The 20,535-nt window shown below is 68.7% G+C and overlaps 1 protein-coding gene across 1 annotated transcript in view; it reads right to left on the reverse strand.

Annotated features, from left to right (window-relative positions):
- The window catches only part of PLXNA1 (plexin A1), a 37,002-nt gene extending 17,207 nt beyond the window's left edge, over window positions 1-19,795 (reverse strand). The window contains exons 1-10 of the mRNA XM_029242668.1: window positions 19,686-19,795; window positions 18,266-19,523; window positions 16,363-16,545; window positions 6,945-7,085; window positions 6,153-6,253; window positions 5,846-5,969; window positions 5,609-5,762; window positions 5,283-5,382; window positions 4,016-4,130; window positions 1,130-1,330 (exon numbers count right to left, since the gene is read on the reverse strand). Coding sequence (XP_029098501.1) covers window positions 1,130-1,330; window positions 4,016-4,130; window positions 5,283-5,382; window positions 5,609-5,762; window positions 5,846-5,969; window positions 6,153-6,253; window positions 6,945-7,085; window positions 16,363-16,545; window positions 18,266-19,523; window positions 19,686-19,795 — 2,487 coding nt within the window. The remainder of the gene's footprint in view (window positions 1-1,129; window positions 1,331-4,015; window positions 4,131-5,282; window positions 5,383-5,608; window positions 5,763-5,845; window positions 5,970-6,152; window positions 6,254-6,944; window positions 7,086-16,362; window positions 16,546-18,265; window positions 19,524-19,685) is intronic.
- Window positions 19,796-20,535: the final 740 nt, after the last annotated feature.

Raw genomic sequence — 20,535 nt, forward strand, 5'->3', positions numbered from 1 at the left:
TGCGCTCCACCCCAGGGCAATTTATCATCATTTTATCTGCACGAATGTAATTGGATCCTATCAAACTCTCTGACGCTCCTTTTTCCCTTTACACAAGGGCTGCAAGAAAGATAAATGTGGGCCTGGGGGGGAGCGGGGGCACAGGAACAGAGGTGACAGAGGCTCGGGGATGGGGGAGAAACCGAGAGACAGCTGGCCTCGGGGACGCGCAGAAAGGAAGGAGAGGGTGCAGGCAGCCGGGCCAGGGGATCCAGAGTGAGGCGCAGGTGGAGGGTGCAGTGGAGAGGAGGCAGGACTGGACAGGCCGGCAGGCTCGGGGAGCCTCGGGCCCGGCCAAGGGGCCGACCTGTGCTGGGAGACTGTGGCGACCGCTGGACCCCAGCTGCCCCGCCAGCACAGAGCTGGTGGGCCAAGGGCCCACTGCCTCTGGAACGGAGCCTGACCTCTAACCTTATGCCCCTCCCCAGGGTTCTGGGGGCCTTGCAGGTGGCCCAGAGGTACCCACTCCCCACTCAGGGCCTTGGCTAGCCCCGGGAAACCCACTGCTCTCCTGGACAGATGGGCAGACTGCGGCCTGCTGGCAGTCACAGGGCGAGCCGGGGGAGCGAGACACAAGCCGGCCTCAGGACCACCAACTGGGCCCTCTCCCCTCGCCCACCAGGAGGTTCTGGCCCTGCAAAGACCACCATCCCTAATTCATGGGACGAATCAGATATGAGGCTCCGAAGGTGACTGCCTCTTGGCACGTCTGGGTTGGGGGAATGCACCGGCCACCATGCACGGCTTCTGTGTCCGGACACAGTACGCCTTAAAGGAGCCGGTGCTGTCACCCTGACCTCGGCCCCCAGGGTCACTCCCCCACGCCCTCAACCCCAGCCCCCTCACCCAGGTCCCCAAGACGGCACGCAGAGCCACATCTGAGACACGCTCCCTCCAAACGCTGGCGTGGCTCTGGGCGTGGCCCCTGCAGCCTGCTCACCGGGGCCCAGCTGAGGGGCTGGCACGGCCTGGGGGCCCGAGGTGCCGCCTGAACAGGGTGTGGCAGACCTGACTACGCGCAGCCCTTCTGCTAAAGCAGAAACACGGCGCTCGGGGTCCTGGCGGCCCCGCCCGCGCCGAGCGGACCCACCGAGGAGTTCTGGCACTGCAGGCTGGAGCTGTTGAAGCGCAGGGCGGCGACGCGGGCCGGGCCCCCCGGGAGGTGGAACAGGCACTCATAGCCCCGCTGGCCCGACTGCGGCTGCGGCAGGTTCCGGGCGGCCAGGCTGATGGGCTTCACCACACCCACCGGCACGTAGATCTGGGTGGAGGGCAGGATCTGCGGGCAGTCCTGGGGGACAAGGCTTCAGCTGAGCCGGGGTAGAGGCTGGCGGGCGGGCTGCGCAGAGCCCGAGCTCCTCCAAGACAAGAGCCCCGCGCCCATTTTACACACTAGCACACTGAGGACGTCGATGACGGCCAGCCAGGCCCGGGTTCCGGGCTGCACACTGTGAGCTGGGCAGGCCCGCCCCGGGGCCCGAGTGCCCTGCCCCAGGGTCCTAGGACCCCACCAGAGGGGCCCCATCTGGAAGCAGCCGAGAGGCCCCGAGGCAGAAGCAGGAGCAAGTTCTCAGCTGGGGGCCCGGGGAGTAGGTAAAAATAGCCGGAGCGAGCACAGAAACAGTCCGGCCCCTGGGACCAGCGCTTCAGCAACACTGACTGATGCAACGGCCCGGCTTCCCTGCAGCAGGGCTGCAGCGACCGTGGAGGAGCCGGCCCGCGGGAACTGCGAAAGGTGCTTTAAATAGAGACGCCGAAAACAGACTGCGATCCCCACGCCCCACGGCAGCTCCCGAGGCACCACGGGCCAGCTCTGCAGAGGTTTTGGGGGCCCCTGGGGGCACTGGGGGAGCAGAGCTAGCAGGGCAGGACTGGCAGGCTGACTACTGACCACCGGGTCTGCGGCTGCCCTGACGGCCACCTGCACACGGGGCACTGACCGGCACGTGGGCTGCGTTTGGAGCTCAGGCTGCAGCCCTGTGGGAGCTGCCGGTGTGCACAGTGGCCACCTGAAAGGGCACCCGTGCCAGCCCCCAGCCCAGGGACACCCCTGCTGCCCCTCCACATCCCTCAGCAGCCCCAGCTCATCCTGGCCACCAGGCCCCGCTCCCACTGTCCCCCAACCTCGCACCTTCCCTCTCCACTGACACCAGCTCTGCTGCCGGGAGGCCAGCACCGCTGTCCGTCCCCCTGTGGGTCTCGGGGTGCAGGCTCCACGCCCCTGTCAGGCCATAGCCTCCCTGTGGCTGGGCCTCGGCACCTCACGATCCCAGCCATGGACGGGCGTGAGCCCGGGCCTGGCCCCAAGCTCCTGAGTGGCCTGAGGCCAGGCTGAGCCAGAGGCAGCAGGGAGTTGATAAGCAGTGTGGACGCAGAGGCTCCGCCGTCCAAGGAATTCGGAGCCTGTGAGCGAATGAGGGACCGCGACTCTGTTTTCATAACTCAAGTTAGGTTCTCCTAGTCTAGAAACCCTCCTCTCACACAAATCAACGAAGCGTCTGGAAGACTGACCTCCATTCCGCTCGCAGGGGCACCGGCCTCAGGCCCAGAGCCTCCTGATGACAAGGCTGCCAGGGGGAGCACACGACCCACTCACTCCTCATCCTGGGGAGGCCGGGTCTGGGTGCAGGCCACCTCCCGGGGCTGCTCTGCTCTGGGGGTGCTCCACGTGGGACCCCTGCCAGGCCACCCCGTCCCCACCATGCTCTGGTGGCCGCCCCAGCCGAAGCCGACCAGGCAGACGTGGGAGCACAGGGACCCCGTCCCATCCCAGGCAGGAAGCAGAGAAACACTGGGACTGGGACCCTGTGGCCTGAGCACGAGATGGGGAGGGGTCGCCCCGAGGACCAAACCTGAACCAGGGATGGGGGGACTGTGGAAACGTCACGCTCCTTAGGGGCGTCCCCACGCAACCTGGGACTGGCTGAGGAGGGACCGTCCGTGAAGTCCATCCCCAGACAGCCCCCCTTGACCCCGACCAGCTCCCCGGCCCCACCTGGCGCAGGTGAGCTCCCGAGCAGGGTCTACCCCCCTGCCACTCCCCGGGACGCCCACGTCAGCCCTCCCTGAGGGTCCCGCCGGGGAGCCTGCTCCGCTGAAACAGCTCGAATGGGCACAGAGCTCAGAGACGGCCAGGGAAGACCGGGCCCCCACCTCACACGTCCATTCTGCTGCCCCCCCTCCAGCTGGCTCAGCCCCCCAGCTTCCTGCTGCCCCCCACCCCCTGCCCCACCCCCAGGACCCCTGGGCCAGCTCCTCAAGCAGGCCGCACACCTGGGAAGCCCACCTGCCCACCCCATGTCCCTGCCCGCTCTTGGCCCGCCCCCGCCATCGTCGTCTTGTCCTGTATATCTGTCCTGTACATCGTCACCAGGGAGTGGAAAAACCAAGGCCCGAGGGAAGGGGGCGGGGCAGCCAGGGCAGGTTCTGTGACAGGCAGGTCCAGCCCAGATGCAGCCCCCAAGCGCCCCATGGCGGGTGGGACTCCCACCCCATCCAGCCAACAGACGCGCTATCCGCAGCGGCAAGGCCTGGCCTCAAGCCCTGGCTCCGCACCCGCAGGCTGGACGTGGGGCCCTGCCCGCACCCCCTGCCGGGCAGGCCCGGGCCAGGCCTGGTGCTCAGCCCCACTGCTCGTGATAAAGTCAGCGCCTCGCTCGGCCCCGAAGCAACTGCTACCTGAGGGCTACTGACGACCACGCAGCCCTGCAAGCGACTCCGGGAAAGACCAGCCGCCTGCACCTCGCCCAGCCAGCTCCGTCCACATGGACCCAGCCAGACACGCTCCCAGCTAGCTCCCGGCGCACTGGGAGGACAGTCCCTGCCCCCATCGTCCCCGGACGTGCCCTGGGTGTGGGGTCCCCAGGCCGATACAGCCCCGGAGGGCATCCCCTATACCTTCCGGCCAGCATCCCCACCACCCCAGGCGGCACCCAACTCCTCCACACCTCCAAACCCAGCCCACGGGACGCCTTACCTCGGACGCGTTGACGCGGCCCTCCAGGAAGGCACAATCGGCGGCGTTGTGTGTGCACACGTGGCGGTACTTGCACCAGTGGCAGGGGAAGGAGCCGCTGACGCAGGACAGGCAGCTGCAGGCAGAGGGCGCGTGGTGAGGCCGCAGCCTGGGCCCCCACCTTGCTGCTGATCAGGGAGCCGCCCCAGGGCCTTTGCACAGGCCGCTCCTCACTGCTCAGAGCTGGTCTGCTTCTGCCTGCCGGGGCTCCCCTCCCTCCTTCCTCCATTGCCTGACAGTCCACCCCGGCGCCAGCCAACAGAACCTCTCAGAGACGCACGTGTGTAAAGCCGGTGCCAGGCCACGCGTGACCATCAGCGCTGGAAACGCATTAGTGCAGCCAAGGAGCACGTTTTCAAGTCCACCTCGTTCTAATTCGCTAAGATTTAAACGTAGGTGTTGAGTGGCGGCTGCAGCCGGGACGGCCGTGGTAGACATCACCTCCCCGACCAGAAAGCAGGCTCGCCTGGCAAGGGCCTGATCCGTTCCAACGTGTCTCCAGGGCCTGGACGGGCCGCACAGCCCGCACCTCACCTCACCTCGCCGTCCCTGTAGCTCCACGTAACCCACCGCCCTGCCTCTACAGAGACCCTCGACCCCTCCAAGCCTCGGAGCACAGCCCCTGCCCCAAAGATTCCAGCCCGCCCAGTATGGGGAGGCTGGACCCCAGTGCCAACAACACCCAGGCCCACGGTGGGCGCCCCACGAACAGCCAGGAGGGCGTCAGCCTGCAAGTCGGTTGACAAACGAAAACACGATTGAAAAATTAAGCGCCTCGGCTCGAGGCTGACCCCCTCCCGGCCCAGGGCTCTGGCCGCTGCAGGACGCGCAAGGGGCCCTCAGCAATTCCTGCTCTTCCTCTGAGGCTGGCGCGCTCGCAGAAGACCAGAGGCCCAGGGAGAGCGCCCACACCCGGCTGTCCGTGCCCCAGGGGCTGCCCGACCCAGAGGGGACCCGGACCCCTCCTGCCCCAGAGCGGCAGGTATCCAATGCCCGAGCCCCGGCTGGCCGTGCCATGCCTGGATGACGCAGCAGCGCCCCCAGCTCCCTGCCTTGCTCTGGTGCCCACAGCCCACTCCCCACTCGAGGGGAATCAGCACACGTCACCCCCCAGCTGCCGCTCCCGCCACCCGGCCTCGGGCCTCCCCCTCGAGGCCCCGTCCTGGCTCCTGCGGCCCGACCAAGCGCTGCCCCGCGGGACTCTGTGCAGGAGGCCAGAGACACTCACGACTGGCGGACGCTACAGTTGTAGAAGACGAAGTCCACGGACGCGAACCTCTTGCCCGTCTCCTTGGACTTCAGGTAGAGCTTGACCACCCGCTGGTCTCCTGTAACAGCCACACAGGTTCCGTCACCAGGGCCCCGGGGCCGCCGAACCCAGGAGCCCCGCGCAGAAAAACGGCCTCGCCGAGGACCCTCCCCACGGCCAAGGGCACCGCCCCCCACCCCGCAGCCCTGCAGTGCCTTCCCCTGACGCCCACCCACTGTCCCAGTGACCGTCTACCCCCGACAGGAGGCCCCCCGCGCTGCCCAGGCCGGCCCACTCGGCCTCACCCTGGCCCCGCGTGATGGGCGCCACCTCCCGCGCGGAGGGGGAGTGGCAGTGAATCAGGCCATCCTCCAGGACGCCCTCAGACTCGGTGAAGTCCTCAAAGGAGCAGTTGACGCCCGCCGAGAGGTCGGGCACATTCCAGGCCTGCAGCACGAGCTGGGCGGCAGGGGAAAAGGGTCACTGGCCAATCCCCCTGCGCCCCCGCGCTGCCCCACCCCGGGCCCAGCGGCCGCGCTCACCGGAACCTGAAACGTGGTCACGGACACGTTGCGGGGCTGCACCGTCAGCTGTACGCACTGCAGCAGGTCCGCGGCGAAGCGCTGGGGCTCAGCCGCCCGCTCGCAGGCGTCCCGGCGGGAGCAGCTGTGGGCAGAGGCGTGGGGCGGGCTCGGGCGGGAGGCCAGCGGAGCCCCTGGCCCACCCTGCACCCCATCCAGACCCGGGAAGCTGGGCTCCTGTCACTCAGCGGGTCACGGGAGCCGGGACCCCAGGCTCCCAGTGAGGTCGCCGGGCCCCCTGCCACCCCCACGGCCTGCGCGGACTCACGTGCTGTGCAGGACACACCAGCCGCAGTGGGGGTCCCGTGACCCCAGACACAGCTCACACGACGTGTACTGCACACAGCTCTCCACGGGCACCCGAGTCACCTGGCAGGAGGGGCCTCGGCGTCAGGTCCTCTCGGGCCTGTCCCTGTCCCCCACACACCAGGGAGCCCCGTCTCAGGCCTTCCTCATGCTTTGTCTATCCAAGGGCCAGTCCTGGGTGACCCTGACCCGGCCGAGCCAGGCCAAGCAGACCGGGCCAGTCTCCAGGGAGCGAGTCGGTGCGGGCGACAGCTCTAGCCAGTCCCTCTCGCTCTGCTGCACCCCGAGCTTCCCAGGGGAGCCGTGGGCTCTCCAGCCCCAATCCTGAGCCCGGAGGCTGGCAGGACACCGCTTACCCCAACCTCGCCGGCTTGGCCCGAGGCACAGAGCGACCGAGTAATAACCCGATGGCGGGAGGGGGCAAAGGGGAAGGGAGCCACCAGGACAGAAGGGAGGCCCGGCCCCACCTGCACCCCTCCGGCAGCCACGGGGTCACCAGGTGGAGCAGAAGGGCAGAGGCTGGCTCCAAGCAGGCTGGACCAGAAACACGGTACGCGACCTTGACGAGCCGGCCAGGCCAGAGACCGGGAACTCGGGGGCCCCAACGGACACCCCAAACCCCCCAACACCACTACCCTGAAAACGCTCTCGCTGGGCATCTGCTCCTGTGGGTGTGCAGTCATCCAGGGATGAGGGGCAAGCCTGGAGGCTGGCTGCACAGTGACGGCCCCGCCCCGCTCTCCAGGACACCCACCTGCTTCTCCGTCATGGCGTACAGGTACCGGCGGTCGGGGCTGAGGACCAGGTCACGCAGGATGGGGCTGCCCTCTTGGGCCACCACGCTCTCGTAGGCCAGGGCCGGCCAGACGCCGGGGTTCGCCAGGTCCACCAGCATCTGCGGCAGCGAGAGCCACGTGGTGCTGCCTCAGTGCCTTCCAGCTGCTGCCCACCCCCAGCCCAGGTGTGGGGTCGGGAGCGCCCCAAGCAACCCCCCCCCACGCCCTTGAAGAATAAGGCCGAGGCCCCCCCACCACGCCCAGGAGCCGGTGCAGGATCAACTGCAGCCGGCAGGCTGGTCCCGGCCCAGCCCCTTCGCCGGGCGTGGGGGTCTCTGGGGGCTGGAGAAAACCACAGCCCTCCAGCCACCACCCGTCCCGAGCCGCACAGCCACGTCCAGGGCAGAGGCGGCAGGAGCCCGGGGCAGCCTTCCCTGGGGCCAGGCTGGGCATCCCGATCGCCGAGGGAGGGCTGTTTGTGCAGAGGGGAGGGGGCACGAGGGGCAGCGGGCCCGCAGGGACGTCCAGTGCAACTGAGGAGAGAGACCAGGATTCTCCCAAGTGGGAGGCAGGGGGGGCCGGGGCCGAGAGAGGGGGCACCGCCGGCACGAAGGCGGGAGGGGGGCGGACGGTGCAGGCATGAGGAAATACACGGTCTACGTCCCAGACACGCGGGGGCTCACTCAGCCAGCTCTCGCCCGCTGCGCGCCACGCTGCAAGTATCTTTAGCTGCTTTTACCAAACAAAAGTATTTAATTAGCAGCGAGAGCGGGGGGGGGGGGGGGGGGGGCTTTCCAGAGACGGGACTCGTGGGGCGGCCGGCTCAGCCCGCAGGCAGGCTCCCGGGGCCGCCGGCCCACCTCCACCTCGGCCCAGCGCCCCTCCCTGGCGCCTCATGCTGACTGGACAGGGCAGGGCAGTCCTGACCGGCCAGGCGAACACCCCCGGCTCGGGCCAGCTCCATGGCGGCTGGGAGAGGGCGGCCGGCCGGGGAGGCCAGGGGGAGGGGGAGGGGAGGGCCGCATTCCTGAGCGCCCGCGGCCACCCCCCCACTTCCGCTCAGCTGCCGCCCCGCCGGGCAGGCAGGCTTAAGTCAAACCAGACCCGGAAGAGCCGAGTCCAGCGCCTGCCGGCAGGGGAGGGAGCCAGGACTGGGCCCGGAGGGAGGAGGGGGGCAGGGGGCGTGCAGCAGCCCAGCCTCAGCCCCCGCGGGTAGGGCCTGGAAGGGTGTGCCCGTCCAGCTGTCCATCCGCCACGCACCCAGCCTGCACCCCCCAACCCCAGAGCCTGCTGCCCCGCTCTCACAGGGAGCTGACTGGGCCCTGGCCACGGAAGCCGGGAGGCCGGGAGGCTGGCCTCTGCACCCACACCACCTGGGCCCAAGCCCTGTTCAGGCGCGTCCTGGCTGCGGGGCCTCTGCCTCAGGGTCCCCCACACACCCCGGGTGACGGGAGCCTCCCCCAACACCAGAGCCACTCCGGGGACTAAATGACCCAGCAGAGGGTGCCCGGGGGGCCAGGCCCCGAGGCAACCCCCAAAACCCAAGGGCCGGCCACAGAGGCGCAGCAAGGCCAGGCTGGACCACAGCCAGGGAGCGGGGGACTGGACGGCCAGAGGGCAGGGCAGGGCACCAGTGGGGACCCAGAGCTCCAGACTCATCTCAACACAAATGGCCCGAACCAGGGTCCTTTACGCCTCTTCCCTGCAGGTGCCTCCACCCGCTGCAGCCCCCCTGGAGCCCAGACCTGACACTGCCGGCCCCTGGGACTCCTGGGATGACCACACCCCTGGCCCTCATGCAGGGGGCGCTGCAGTGGGATACTGCCGGGCCCCAGCCTCTCCCACCCAGACCCCCGGGGCCCAACCCCTCCCCGCTCAGGGCCGAGGGTGCAGGCTGGGGCATGGACGTCGCATCAGGGGTGCCCCCACCACCCCGTAGGGGACAAGGGGGACAGTTCAGGGAAGGGGGGCACCCAGGGGAAGGCACAGTCCCAGGCAAGGTGGGAGGGCGGCCAGCCCGTCTCTAGAGTGCCCCCGCCCCCAGGCCCGCCAAGTGCCGCGACTCGACAGGTGGCTCCCAACAGCTGCGGCAGGAGTGTGCTCGTCCAGCTGTCCATCCGCCACGCACCCATCTACCACCCACCTGCCCTCCACTGGGCGGCCCCAGCCCTTAAACTCGCAAGGCTCCCCTGTTCCCGGAGGGCACAGAACAAGGGGGAGGGGGGCCGGGGAGGCACGGCCCACAGGCCAGTGGGTGGACATGCCCCATTCTGTGCTCCATGCAGCCCCGTCCAGGCTCCGCAGGAGCCCCGCACACAGACATGACAGACCGGCTTTCGGCCAGTCCTCGGGACACACCTGCCACGGAGCCTGGTTTTCGGGCTGCAGGGCCCAGGCAGCACCGAGGTAAACGAAGGCCCACAAGGACCTGCCAGAGAAACCCCGGGCTCCAGACCGCCCGCTGCAGCTGGGGACGCGGAGTCTGCTCCAAAAGTGGGAGGAGGGATGCGGCAGGCCACCAGGAGGGCACTCCGGGGAGAAGGGGCGCGCAAGGCGGGTACGGGGTCCAGCAGCTGGCAGGACAGCGGGACACACACCACTGGCAGCGCGCGTGCTGACGCCACACCCCTGCCCACAGCGGTCACTCGAGGGCCACCCACCTGGGGTGGCCCACCCTGGGCAGGAGACTCCTCATCCCCTGGTGGCCTCCCTGACCTCCAGCTGTCACCTCTGTGCTCTGTAAACCTTCCCCCCACGACCACCAGAACTCTCCACTACCAGCTGACAGCTCTCCTTCCCCAAGCCCAGCTCGGTCCCCCTGGCTTGAGCGGAGCCGTCCAGCTGCCCTGGCACGCCTGCCGGCCCAGAAACCCACCCAGCCCGGCTCTGACCCAGACCCTTGGACCCTGCTCACTTCTCCACCGGGGTCGTCCCTATCCCTCTGTACAAGGGGGAGGCCCCTGGATTCTGAGCTGAGGCACAAGGGCTGTCAGTGCCCCCACGAAGGGTTTGGGCCCCAGCAGCCTCTGGGAGCCAGGGCCAGGCAAGGCGCTGACCACGGGCTGTGCACCTACCGCCACCACGGGCCCACCGCACCCCACAGACAGGCCAGGGAATGGGTTCACCTCGGCATCCCCAGGCCAGCAGGACCCTGGGGCCCAGGGCCCAACAGACAGGAAGTCCTGCACAGGGGCCCCTGGCCCTTGAGGCCCCAGCCCTAGGCTGGGCCAGCTGGCTGACCCATACCCATCACTGCGAAGCCCTGGCCAACGGCTGCGGGCAGGCAGCTGACGGCCCGGCCAGGTCAGCTGTCTGTCCAGCCCAGAGCCAACAAAGGGTCCATTCTCTGGGCCGAGGGCGGGTGTGGGCACCAGGGAGGATGTCTGGGCCGTCCAGGCTGCATGCCAAGGCCGGCACGCGCCCTAGCCCCCGGAGGCAGGGGGCTGCCCAGCTCGGCCCCTACCGGGAAGGGCAAGTTCCCTGTCCTGCCCACCCCTGTCTATCTGCAAAGTGGGGCTGCCCTGGCTGAGTGAGACTCCTGGTCTCCGGACGAGGATGAGGGTAGGAGTAGGACAGGCCCTTGGGTGGGGGACAGGCAGAGAACGGGCAGCGGCCAGCAGGCCACCGCGGTGCTAGGACTTCACGGGCACCCCCTCTTCCTGTAGATGCAGCGGCCAAACCTGTTCCCAGCCCCCAGGAGGCAGGGTGGTCCAGGGAGGGGCTACAAGGGACGGGAGCCCCTGCTACCCCTTCCTTCCCGGACAGGGCTGAGGCCGCCCGATGGGCCCAGCTCCCGACCCCTCCCCACCCCCTCACAGGCCACCACAGCATCCCCCCTTCTCTGACTGGGGGCAGGTTCCAGGCCCCTTCCTGGGTCCGTTCTCAGAAAGGCCAGGAAGAATTCGATACTGGAAAAGCAATTAGCAATTTCCTCTTGGCAGTAATTAGGTAATTAAAACATGATTTGCAGGAGGCCTGATGGTTGTAATTGGCCAGATACACCTGGTAAGGTTGGGGCGTGGGGGCCCAGGAATCTCATCCTTCCTATTCTCAACCCTCAACACGCAGACGGGAGAGCAGGGACCAACCAACGCAAGCAGTGGTCCTCCCTGACTCAGTTTCCTCATTTGCCCACAGACACCCCACTCACAGAGCTGTGAGAATTAAGAAACTCACGGCTCCTAAACGCGGAGAGGCCAGCCCAATCGGGAGGTGCTTGGAGCGGGGTCCCCACGGCTGAGCCCTGCCAGGGGGAGGAGGTGACAGCTGTCCTGGGGAGTCTGTCCCCCTGCTTCTGGAGGCTGCAGAAAGTGGGGCCAGGAGGCAGCAACAATCGTACAGCCTTCCGTCACACGGCAGCGACATGGCCAGGGTGCCGCCGCGGCTTGAGACGCAAGTGGCCGGCCACGGGTGCCGCAGCAGGCAGTGACCACCCGGCCAGATGTCCTTGTCTCAAACCCGAGACCCCCCCATCCACTCTACCCCACCTGCACCAGCGGTTGACGCACCTCCTCCACTTTCCCAAAACCACCACTGCCCTCCAGCTCCGTCCCCAGGCCTGACCTCTGCAGCCTCTGAGGACCACTGCAGGGTCACCAGCGACGTGTCCACCACACCCACAACACCCTTCCTGCGCACTGCACAGCTCCTTGGCCTGTTCCGGCCTCCGTACCCATCTCCTGGGCTGCCAGGGGCTCCCACACCCCACTGCAGATGGGCCCTGGAGGGCAGAGCCCTGTCTGCCCAGGGGGCAGGGGTCCTGCACTTTGTGGGTGGTAACCTTGGGCCGTGTGAGGCCACCCCCACCAGGCTGGCCCTGAGCCTGGGCACTCGGGGGACCGGGCACAGGAAGGCCACTGCCGGCCTGCACCCAAGGGCATCGTTCTTTCCAACGGTGCCCCGGTGCTGACGCCGGGCCTAAGCCTGACCAGCCAGACCCTGCAGGGAGGTGGACGTGGGGCAAGACCCCTGTGGGCAACCCCACTGGCCGTCACTGCATGTGCCCTGGTGCAACACTGGCTCTGGGGTGAGGGCTGAGCTGGGTCGGACAGGCCCACAGGGTGACCAACAGGTCCCTGTGCCCGCTGGCTCAGCCCGCCGCAGCCAGCCAGCCTCGAGAGCCAGAGACCACATCACGTCCCCCAGGACACAGCAACATCGCGGGGCACCGTGCGACGTCACCCGCAGGGTCCGGGGACCCCCGCCCTGGGTGTACCCACGGGGCCCCACGGGCACAGCAGCTGAGACACGCAGCAAGCAGGCGCTGAAGCCCCTCCACTCCCCACCGACGACTCCTCGGGCAGGGAGCACCGCGGGGACCCAAAAACCGTCCACGAGGTGGGCTGCGTGCTGACCGCTGACCCACCCATCGCCGGGTGCTGGAAACGGCAACACGGACAGAGACAACGTCACATCCACCCAGAAGGAGGGGACGTCGTCAAGAGTGTCTGGAGCACAGGACGCCCCCACGGCACAGGACTGACAGCACAGCACAGGTGAGTCTCGCAGGGTGCTGAGCAGAGGAAGACAGACGACGTCCCGGGGGACTCGGGCCACAGCCAGGCCCAGGGACGGATGGTCAGGCCTTGAGGGGACCCACGGGAAGGGCAGCGCCTGAGTAGGCGCCCGCCGTGCTCTCCTGTGACACCTCCCGGGCCGGGTGCTTTCCTGAGGGTGAGTAACCTTCAGAGTGGATGCTGGAAGTCTACGCGTCCTCCAGACTCCCGAGACGAGCCCCAAGGGGGTGCAGGCAGCAGGCCGGGGATGCGGCCCAGCCAGGCCCTACCAACATCTCTCAACAGGTCAGCGTCCCCAGCGCCACAGGGCCTCCCCCACCCCCCCCACCGGCCTGGGCTTTGGGGAGCAGGGGTCTCCACGGATGCACCAAGCAGGACGTCGGCCCGGGATGGGGGCGCGCAGCAGGGACCCTGCGGACAGGCCGCCCTGACCGCCCTGAGGCAGAGACCTACCCACAGCCACTCGACTTCCAGGGCCTCTGAGTGTCAGAATCCTGGGGCGGGGGTGGGGGGGGCATGAAGGGAGGGGCTGCCATCTTTCAGAGGCAGCTTCTAAGACCAAGATCTCTGGAGGGTAAGGGACGTTCCCCTCCCGGCAACCCAGGCCCAGAGCGCTGCACTCGGCAGGCACGCGGAGCACTGATGCCCGAGGGGCCGGAGACCAGGCCAGCCCAGGCCCGCTGTGGGGACAGAGCACTGAGACCGCAGCCCGTGGTCTCTCCTCCCTACGGGATCACCGCACAGGCAGCAAGCGGTGTGAACCCACTGGTGGGCCCAGCCTGGGAGTCCAGCTGCGCGGCCTCGGGGCCCACCCCGAGGCCCGTTGCCCCATGGGCCCGTGATGCACCCCCGCCGCTCAGGATGGCCCACGATGCTTTCTTAAAACGTACGTTAGCTGCCGACACTTAACAATCGAGAGACGTCACACAAAACACAGATTTTCAGGTTCTCTCGGAAAACCGGCTACTCGGGGGGACGGGGCCACGTTCCTGCCTGGTACGGCCACCAAGCGGCAGGGCCAGCTGCGTCCCCAGCGCAGTCCGGCCCTGCAGCAGTGGCAGGACAACCGCCCTCACCAGGCCCATGCCGCCAGCTGTGGAGTCGCAGGGCAGGCACCCCTGGCAGGAGTCCACAGGCTGTTCTCCAACCCCCCACTACCCCGCGGGCACCCAAGGACCCGGAGGCCACCAGGCAGGGGAGGCGCAGCAGGGGACAGGCAGGGCGGCGGTCTGGGGGTGTCAGCACAGGACGATGACGGCCTCGGTTGGGGTCGGAGGGGCAGGTGGCGGGGGCCTCTGGCGAAGGGCAGCGGACTCAGGGGGCACCCCAGCCAGCCCTCAGCGGCTCAAGCGGGCAGCACTTACTCAGCTGCAATTTCACACGACACCGTTTGGAGATGGCCCAGAGCCAGCCGCGTCCCTACGGCTGCCCAGTCGGCTTTTTAAAGCCCGGGAAAGACCGGACGTGGGGAGGATGGGGTGTGTCAGCGCAGCGGGCCCGTCCCTGGGTGCAGGCGAGCCCTCAGGCCCAGGCTCCCGCTCGGGGCAGACAAAGGACACGAGACAGGGAGCCAGGGCTCGCGGCTCACGTGGTGGGGCCAGGCCCGGGCAGGAAGGGCCTGGATTTCAACCCCGGAGACAGAGCCGAGGGCCCAGCCCGCCCCAAGCTCGGAGGAGGCAGCCAGGCGGGCCAGCAGGGAGGGGGCACCGTGCCAGATGCAGCGCCCCCTGCCCCGGCTCCGGCCCCCGGACCACGGCCGCACCCACCCCCGGGCTGGGTCAGGATGACGCGAGAGGGACGAGGCAGGGGCGGGAATTCTGCTGCCGAAGGCCAGGCCCAGCCGGGGAGACGTGGGCGCCCGCAGGGAGCAGCGTCCTTCAAGCGGGCCAAGGCCAGAGGCCTCGCCTGGGGACCTCAGGAGGTCCTGGGACTGGTGGGCCGAGGGGAAGGGAGCCCAGGCCTACGGGCAGAGAGGGGGCACCCCTCCCCCCGGCCCTCACACCGCCCCAGGCCCCAGCGCAGGACAGGGAGGCCCAGAGAGAAGAGGACTGGGCCACCCACGAGACCTGGTGCCCACGGGGCAGGGGCGCGCAGGGAGGAGGGGTGCAGGGGGCCGGTCTGCGGGCGAGGGGGCAGAGCCTCAAGCCAGCGCCGCTCCTGGGCGTGGCCGACCCCACACACCCGAAAAGGGCGCCGTCCACTCACACGGTGTGTGGTGCCCAGCTGGATGCACCAGGGTGGACGGTGCCCTGGTAGGCAGGTGCGGGGGAGGTGCGGAGGGGCGAGGGGACCGCAGCTGTGGCTTCCTTACTCCCGAAGCAGCCTCTTCTCACAGGCGGGCCCAGGCCACCCCCGTGGTCCACTCTCGGGGCCTCAGTTTCCCCTCAGTGGGACTGGGGCAGGGAGCGAGACCGGCAGGCAGCAGAGGGAGGCTGCGCTGGACTCACGCCTTCCCCCAGCCTCACAGGGTGGCTGGCTACCGTGGGACAAGACGGTGCCCGGCCAGCTGCCCGCCAGCCCACCAGCCATCAAGAGGGCCTCTCCCAGCCCCTGGAGTCTGGCCTGCGGCTAGGGGACAGGCTCTAGGGCCCCGCAGGAAGGTCTCCAAGTGTTTCACCTGCAGCCGAACCCCACGGGGGCTCCTGCCGCAGTGGGGCAGGCCCCGCCAGGTACAGCCCACCAGCGCACACCCACGGGGGTCCATGGTCCCTCTCCTCTGCTCCCCCAGCCCTGGGGCGGCAGCAGCGAGCTGTGAGCTGGGTGAGGCCCCACCCCTAGGAAGGGAGAGTGCCCTTCAGCCACAGCACAGGCAGGATCCGACACCAGGGCCGGGACGGGGGGCACAGGGGCTGGCCCGGAGGGTGGCAGGGGCCCGAGCTGGGCTGCCACCACCCCAGGGGCCCCCAAGTCCTGTGAGCAGAACTCCGCAGCACCCGGCCCGGGGGGGCCCTCTGTGAGCACGGCCCCCACTGCCCGAAGCCCTTGCTTCAGGCTTGTTTCACAGATGGGGAAGCTGAGGCTGGGGGCAGGGCCCTTCCCAGAGGCCACAGAGCCAGCTGGCGGTGGGACGTGATTCCCAGGGCACCCAGCATGGCAGGGACAGGAGACACCCCACCCCGCGCGCTCTGGGAGCAGGCAAGGCTCTGGCTGGCCCCGGGCCCAGGCCCCGTCCCCGGGGCGCACGCCGGCTGGGGAGCTGCGTCAGCAGCAGCCTTCGCAGGGCTGTCATTTCATGCACGAGGCCCCGCCCCTGCGCTGATCCTTGGGGCTCCCAGGCACCCCCACCCCGCTGTGCCCCAGGAACTTCCTCCGCAGCAGGGCGGCCCTCCCCTGGCCTGGTCCCTAACCACCCACCAGGTCGCAGCTGAGCCGTGGGGGGCTGCTGCCCCAGGAAGCCCGACCCGCCCAGCTCAGCACCAGCTCCGCTCAGCCCAGCACCTGCCGGCGGGGACAGAGACCTGGAAGCCAGGGGCCCACGGAGGGGCCCAGGAGCTGACCTCCACTCCAGAGCACCCCAACACTGGCGCTCCAGCGGGGGCGGGGCGCCCCCTTGCCCTGCCCTTGGCCTTGCCGTCTCCCTGCAGGATGGGGCCTCCCTCCAGGGCAGAGTGCTGGCTCAGCAGACACCGGATCCGGGAGGGGAGGGGGCCCCACAGGCCTGCCCCGCCCCCGCCCCCGCCGCCCACACCCGTGGGGAGCAAGGCCAGCAGCTCCGGTGTCCCAGCCAGGGCCTCGGGCTGGACGCGGAAGCAGCCCACAGGGAGCGCGAAGGGACGGAGGCGGGCGCTCAGGCCCGGACCCGTGAGCCCCTGGAGGTCCCCGCCCCCTGTCCACTGGCACACGGAGCGGGGCAGCTCGCACTCTGCCGGCCCAGGCTGACCTTGCGGATGCGGCCACTGCGCGTGCCCACGAACACCACGGTGCGGCCCCGGTAGTCGTAGGCGGCCACAGCGGTCAGGCCGTCGTCCTTGTCCACGAACAGGGGTGTCCCCTCGATGGTGACCGTGCCGCCCAGCGGCTGGTTGAAGTCCTGCCCACAGAAGTCGTCGTCGATCTGGAGGGGCTGCGGGAGCGGGGGAGGGTCGGGGGTGAGGCCAGGCGCCTTGGGCCCTGGGGGGCAGCGCAGCCAGCACCGGCCGGCTCCCCTCACCAGGCTGGGGCGGGGGCTCGGGGGCCGCTCTCCAAGGCCTGCACAGGCCACACGTGGGGCAGCGGCCTGGGCGGGGGGGGGGGGGCAGGGGTCAGGGATTCCTGGACCCACTTGACAGATGGGGAAACTGAGGCCCTGGAAGCCGCTCGAGGCCCAGGAGCAGGCGCCGGGGGTGGGCACCTCTCACACACACCAGGCACAGGCCCTGCATCCACCGCTGAGCGGGGAGCAGGCAAGAGGCAGCCTTGGGTGTGGGCAGGGAGGGGCCAGGCCTGCTGCACGGTGAGGCCGCACAGGCGGTGGCCGGGGACTGGTGGGGCACTAGGACGGCTTATTCAAGACAGGACACAGCGTTATACCTAAAAGGCAAAGGGAGGGGCTGGCTGAGAGGAGATGGCTACGGTCAGAGAGGAAACAATCGATAGCGTGAGGTTCCGGAGAAGGGCCTGGGAGGGCAAGGCGGACGCCGGGGGCTGGGGGAGGGAGTCGGCGTGGTTCCCCTGCAGCAGGCTGGGGGTCTGAGGTTTGCAGTGCGCGAGGTCACCAATGCAGAAGGAGCACAGGAGGCGGGGTCAGGGCTGGGCCAGGGGAAGAGGGGCCGGGGGAGATGCGGGGGGCAGTGGGGACCATGCCCAGGCAGGGGGGACCAGCCATGGCACAGGGCGCGCAGAGCACACGGCGATCTCGGCAAGCGCTGGCCCTCCGAGCCTCGGTCTCTCCACCTATACGATGGAGATCAAACACCTTCCTCGAGAGGCCGAGGGGAGGATGGGTGATGCACCAGCCTTGTGCACCCGAGGCCGAGGTCTGGAGGGCAGCCCTGCTACGATGGGGCCCCGCCACACACAGCAACAGATGTGAGAAAGAAGGGCCAACCCACACTGCTCTGAAGACAAACCAGGACGGAAATGGGAAAACTGAGGCCAGGGAGGGGCCGGGCTTTCCCTAGGCCACCAGCACGTCCCAGGCAGCGGCATCAGAGGGTCTAAGGCCTGGCACTGGAGGTCCTCTACCCAGCGACCCTGAACAAGTCTCTTACCCCCTCTGAGCCTGGGACCTTACTCAGAGAAACGATGGGTCCTACTGCCTGGGGGTGTGCAAGAGACACCCCTCAAAAAGCAGCTGGCCCCTAGAGGACCCCGTCAGAGCCTAGAGATGGGACTGCCGGCTCCTGAGCGCCCAGCCCCCGGGCATTCGGGCTGCTCCCAGGTCAGGTGCATGGCCAGGCACCCAGGGCAAGAGTCAGAAGAGCCTATCAACAGGACCCAGAGGGAGGACGGTGTCTGGTGTCCACCTGACCCTGGTGTGGCCCCAGCTCGCCCCTTACTGGCCGTGTACCCTGGGCAAGTCACCCCGCCCCGGGCAACCCTGTCTCTGAAACGGAGACAAGATGGGGCCCGCAAAAGCTCCCACAACAGCACCAGGCGCGTGGTCAGAGGGGCTCCGTCCAATGGCCATGGGGGCTCGTGCACTCGTGCACGCGGTCACGCCACCCCGTCTTCTAACAGGCAGGACAGCCGCAGCCCAGGTGCAGCCCTGACCCTGGGAGACGGGCCAACAGCGGCCCCCAGCGCAGGGTGAACGCCACGCGACGAGCGGTCGGAGCCTCATTCCGGGACCGCGGGACGCTCACCGAGTTGATGCAGCCCAGCTCTTTGTTGAGCAGCCAGGGCAGCGAGAGCTTGCCCTCGCCGCGGTAGCAGGACTGGATGCGCTCCTTGATCTTCTCCTTGATGGCCCTGAGGGTGAACAGGCACAGCACCGACTCCCGAGGCGGCTTCACGCGGTTCTTCTGGCCCTGGGCAAACACGGTGAACAGCACATCCTCGTCCTCGGCCAGGCCCAGCTGGCGGGCCAGGGCGCGGCCAGGCCGGCTCAGGTAGGCGTCCTGCACCAGGCGGTACTCCACGCCCGCCTGCTCGCAGCCGATGGGGAACTCGACGTAGGAGTAGAACTTGGGGTCGTCCGCGCACAGCCGCACGATCTTGGACGTGAAGAAGTGCTCGCCGGCGGCGTCGGGCGAGCTCAGCTGCGTGTCCAGCTGTAGGGTGAGGTAGTAGACGAAGTGCTCGCTGCGGAAGCTGTACACGTAGTAGATGTCGAAGGCCGGGAACTTGGACAGCGTGTCTGAGGGGATCTTCAGCTGCGAGGACACGAACTCGTCCTGGTACACGAAACCGAACATCTCGGCATCCTCCTCGTTGGCCATGAGCCGGCGGCTGGACAGCGTGGGGAAGTACTCGGACTTGCCGTCGATGGGCGTGCCCACGAAGAGCTTGGCCTGCGCCTGGCCGGGAGGCCCGGCGATCAGCACGCCCGCCATGCTGCCCGCCTCGCGCACGCCCGACAGGTAGTGCTCCTTGCGGTGGTGCGGCTCGCCCAGCTTGAAGAGGTCGTCCAGCCGCAGGAACTGGCAGATGCCCTGCGAGGCGCTGCCACAGGCCAGCAGGCGGTTGGCGGCCTGGTCCAGCAGCAGCAGCTTATTGACGTTGTCGGTGCTGCCCAAGCCGTGCGGGCAGGACTGCACGCTGGGCGGAGGGTAGCACTTCTCGTTGTCTTCCACGGGGCCCGTCACGTGCGCCCGCAGCAGCGTCAGGTTCCCCGACAGCTTGTAGATGCGGTTCACGGCGCCCACGTACACCTCGCCCGTCTGCTCGTGGACCACCAGGTGGGTGAGGGCCCATTCACCGGCCGTGAAGTTGCGGAAAGGGGGCTGTGGACCCCCGCCCGCCCGGGGCGCGGCCCCCAGCAGCAGCAGCAGCGGCAGCAAAAGCAGTGGCGGCGGCAGCGCCCGTGGGCTCAGATGTGGCAGCAGCATGACGGGCTGCGGCCTCGGGCTGCGGCGCTCAGGTCCTGCAGGGAAGCGCATCACGGGGCCGGGAGCCTCAGCCCTGCGGGGAGAACGGGGGACAAAGTGTGTAAGCGCTAGCAGCCCTCACGTGCCCACACACACACACACACACACACACACACACACACACACACACGTGCCGTCACCGAGCTCCACGCGCCCGTCCTCCCCTGGGACATCCCACTTCTGGGGCGTGACCTACCCCTCCAGGAAAAGCCCGAGGTGCAGGAAGCACATCTCCCCGCCTGGAACCCTGCAAGCGGCTACACCAAGCCTAGGACCTGCGGGCAGCACGGGCCACACACGCTCCATCGCTGCCTGGGCCACCGTGGCCGGGTGGAGGAGAAAAATGAACCCAGAACAAGAAGACGGGTGACAAGGGTTCAGGGTCTAGATCGGGAGCCCCACCGACACCCAAACCTGGGGGCCATCACCCCCTGACTCAAGCCTCCCCACGCCTTAGGGAACAAGACCCCCAGCTCCAAGCTCCCAAGGTGGGTGACCACCTCTCTGCCCGAGGCCCTGGGCAGTCCTACTCTCAGCTAGACAAGGACGCTCGGGCGGGGCCAGCAGAAGGGGGGCCAGTCACACTGACCCCAGGGCCACTCCCTGCTGACCCTGGCCCAGCCTCCAGCCCTGCACCTCCCACCCATCATCCCCACCCCCAGCCCACCGGGGCCCCCGTCCCGTGCGTGAGGCCCCCGAATCCTGCCCTGGCCCTACTTCCTCTCGGAAAGTCTCAGCTCCCCGCAGCCTGGAAGTTGGCAGTCGGGCAGCAGGTTAAACCTAGACCCTGTTGCTCTGCAGCCACGTGGCCCCGGTGGGGGCCCCTCCTGTCTGCCAGGCTCGGTCTCCCGATCCGTGCAGTGGTAATGACGACAGCTCCTCTCCCGGATGAGGGGGGGTGCCCTCTCAGGGCCAGCAGGGGTCCCGCCTTGGCTCTGCGGGGCCTCACCCCACTCCTGGATGGAAGCCGACCACAGCAACGCCGGGTCCCCACTGCAGGCAGGCGCTGGCGCGCACAGCACACGCTCTTTGCCCCCAGACAACGC

The sequence above is a fragment of the Monodon monoceros genome, unplaced genomic scaffold, assembly GCF_005190385.1.
Source record: "Monodon monoceros isolate NGI ecotype Baffin Bay Population unplaced genomic scaffold, NGI_Narwhal_1 Super_Scaffold_3, whole genome shotgun sequence".
Lineage (NCBI taxonomy): Eukaryota > Metazoa > Chordata > Mammalia > Artiodactyla > Monodontidae > Monodon > Monodon monoceros.